At 43.6% G+C, this 3,097-nt stretch overlaps 1 protein-coding gene across 1 annotated transcript in view; it reads left to right on the top strand.

Moving 5' to 3' along the window:
• The first annotated feature begins 385 nt into the window (after positions 1 to 385).
• The window catches only part of LOC136966410 (fibroblast growth factor 14-like), an 11,240-nt gene continuing 8,528 nt past the window's right edge, over positions 386 to 3,097 (top strand). Inside the window, exon 1 of the mRNA XM_067260913.1 lies at positions 386 to 578. Coding sequence (XP_067117014.1) covers positions 386 to 578 — 193 coding nt within the window. The remainder of the gene's footprint in view (positions 579 to 3,097) is intronic.

The raw sequence follows: 3,097 nt of genomic DNA, 5'->3' as shown, positions 1-3,097 counted from the left end.
GTGATTTCAAACATCCGTCACAGTTTACTGATCAATCATGACATGGCAAGAAAGGACAGCGAACATGTTGACAGTTTTGAAAACGCTCGTTTCCGACAAGAGGCACGCAGTGACATTTTGAAGTTATTTTACAAGAACGGTAAACGTGAAGCAGATTGTTTTTTATTGCTGAATGTTAAAATGACTTCTTAAAAAATATGATATGTGGACTTTATTGCGTTGTGTCGATATATTTATTACTGATGGGTAGTCCAAACATAGGAATTGTCGACACAATTATGGGTCTGTAGGCAAGGACTGAACAAGGCGCGTTTGTGTTGTCTGTGCTCCGTGCCCACGGGGAAACGGAGAACGGACTCCTTTTTCCGTTTGTTTCGGTTGAAACATGGCAGCGGCTATCGCCAGCGGTTTGATCCGACAGAAGAGACAGGCACGGGAGCAACACATCCACCGGCCGCAGACTCACAGACGAAGAAAAAGCCCCAGCAAGAATAAAGGTCTTTGTAACGGGAATCTGGTCGACATCTTCTCCAAAGTGAGAATCTTCGGTTTGAAGAAGAGGAGGCTACGGAGACAAGGTGTGGACAGAGGTAGAGCGCGGGAGGCGCGTGGACATGCACACTCACAGACGGTAGCGATGTCATTACGCACGGGCATTGAGAGTTGCTAGGCATACATGTCTGCTCCAGCGGAGCAGTTTACGAAAACATCTTGGCTTTTATTTTATAGGCTATATACTATTATTATATATGTTATGTATGCATAACATATATTATTATTACATATGTAACACATAGTATTACATATGTAAAATAACACATATAATATTAATAGCCTATATAACAAATATATTTATTTACTCGTGTATTAGTGCAAGGAAGCTGGGAAGCAGCGGTGTTTTGTTATGTCTTGCCGGTAAAGATAAGGCTCCAGTTACGCATCTCAAGATTAATTAAACAGTCAATGATTACGATCTTCTCTATTTTGCACGAATATGTTAATTTAGAAGTAGTGGAAAATAAGTGGGCCTTAAAACTAGTTAATTTTCAAAATCACATTTAAATAAATCTGAAATAAGGTTGTCTGTTGGGTTATCAACTAGAGCCACCAGCTGGCCAATATATTGTCTACATAGACAACGAATATTTTTTGTCAAAGAGAGGAGTCTTAAATATTTGCATAAAGGTGTGTGTGTTACATCAAAATTTCCTTTTGTAAGGATGAAGTGTAGCAGGAACAGCAGCAGCTAAGGTCTGTTGCTCCTCAGACTAGGGACAGCCATTTTGTTGCTGCCAGTAACATCAATCTGTACAACCTGTGGCTTGATGGAGATGGTGAATAACACAAATGCACACACACAGACAAACATTCCATACACACACATGCACACACACAGACACACACACATGAACACTCACAGTTACCTGTGATGTATGGCTTATCTAATTGGAATGTGTGTGAATACAAAAGGAGAGAAAGAGAGGTGATGGCTTTGTTCAGGGACAGATTTCTGCACTCTTTCATTTGTTTATGACAATGAAGATTCCCTTTGATTACTGAAAGCAGTGATGCTTCTCTCCTTCTTCCCCATCTAGCCCCGTTTTGTCCATCATCTTCCCTTCCTCTCTCCCAACTGCTTATTCTCTCTATCTACCTCCCTACCTTGCTCCCTTCCTGGCTTTTCACCAACACATGCTACCAGGTGTGAAATGTGGTGTGAGGTGTTATTGCAGATTTTCTATCAGGAAGCTTGACGTGACGTCCAAATCCGGATTCTTCTGTTTGAAGGGGCGATGGGAAGCTATCTGTTATCTCAGGAGCTAATATCACTGGTTCTTCAGTAATAAGTGATCCAACTGGAGGGCTGTCTGCTCTGACTGGAGGGCTGTCTCTGCTGTTTCTACTGTCTCTACTGTCTCTAGTATATCTGCTGTCTCTACTGTCTGTAGTGTATCTGCTGTCTCTGCTGTTTCTGCGGTTTCTGCTGTCTCTACTGTCTCTATTGTCTCTGCTGTCTCTACTGTCTCTACTGTCTCGGCTGTCTCTGCTGTCTCTGGTGTCTCTACTATCTCTGCTGTCTGCTGTCTCTGCGGTATCTGCTGTGTCTACTGTCTCTACTGTCTCTACTGTCTCTGCTGTCTCTGCTGTCTCTACTCTGACTGGGGGGCTGTCTCTACTGTCCCTGCTGTCTCTACTGTCCCTGCTGTCTCTGCTGCCTCTACTGTCTCTACTGTCTCTGCTGCCTCTGCCGTCTCTACTGTCTCTACTCTGACTGGAGGGCTGTCTCTACTGTCTCTACTGTTCCCCTGTATCCACAGACAGTATAGTATTCTCAGATTGTTCTTGATGATATTTGGGCAGAGCATGATCATAATGATGTTTGGCATGGTCCTAGGTTATAGAACCCTCTAGAACCCGCTGGTTCTCAGGATCATGGAGGGGCTTCACCAAGTCTAAGCACAACAAATACTGATCTAAATATCAGACAAATTTGCTTAACAACATTTGTTTGATTGATTGATTGATTGAAAGTGAGTGGTGTGAGTTCGGAGTGTCTGGGATGTGAGAGTTAGGGTTGTCAGGGGATACCCGCTCTCTGGAAGGAAAATCAGACACTGGAATCCTCAGACTGTCTCCATGGCAACCCCCTGGATAAGGGAATCCTGGAGTAGTTTCCCTAGTAACAGACAGAATGTGGGAATCTCAGTTGATGGGAATATTGCCCTGGTAACACTGAGGCTGAGAATGTATGGAAAATATTCCAGTTGTGACAGAATTCTAATAACTTCAACTTGTCATTCTGAAAAATGTGAGTTATGGACAACAGAATATGGGACAAGTTTTGGGATAATTATTTGAGTGTGTTGTGTTCCTACAGCCCTTCTTGGTTTAGATGGAAAGGTGTGTCTGCTAATTGAGGGGGGACGTGACAGGGTCAACTGCATGGGAAGACTCTGTCTCTTTCTCTCTCTTCCTGTCTCTCTCTTCCTGTCTCTCTCTCTCCTCTCTGTTTATTGCCCTCTCTCTCCCTCACCCTCCCTCCCTCTTTCTCTCTCTCTCCCTCTTTCTCTCTCTCTCTCTCTCCTCTCTCTCTCTC

This window comes from Osmerus mordax, chromosome 22 (assembly GCF_038355195.1).
Source record: "Osmerus mordax isolate fOsmMor3 chromosome 22, fOsmMor3.pri, whole genome shotgun sequence".
NCBI classification, from domain to species: Eukaryota; Metazoa; Chordata; class Actinopteri; order Osmeriformes; family Osmeridae; genus Osmerus; species Osmerus mordax.
The sequence above is the reverse complement of the archived record's forward strand: the minus strand, read 5'-3'. Positions and strand labels throughout refer to the sequence as shown.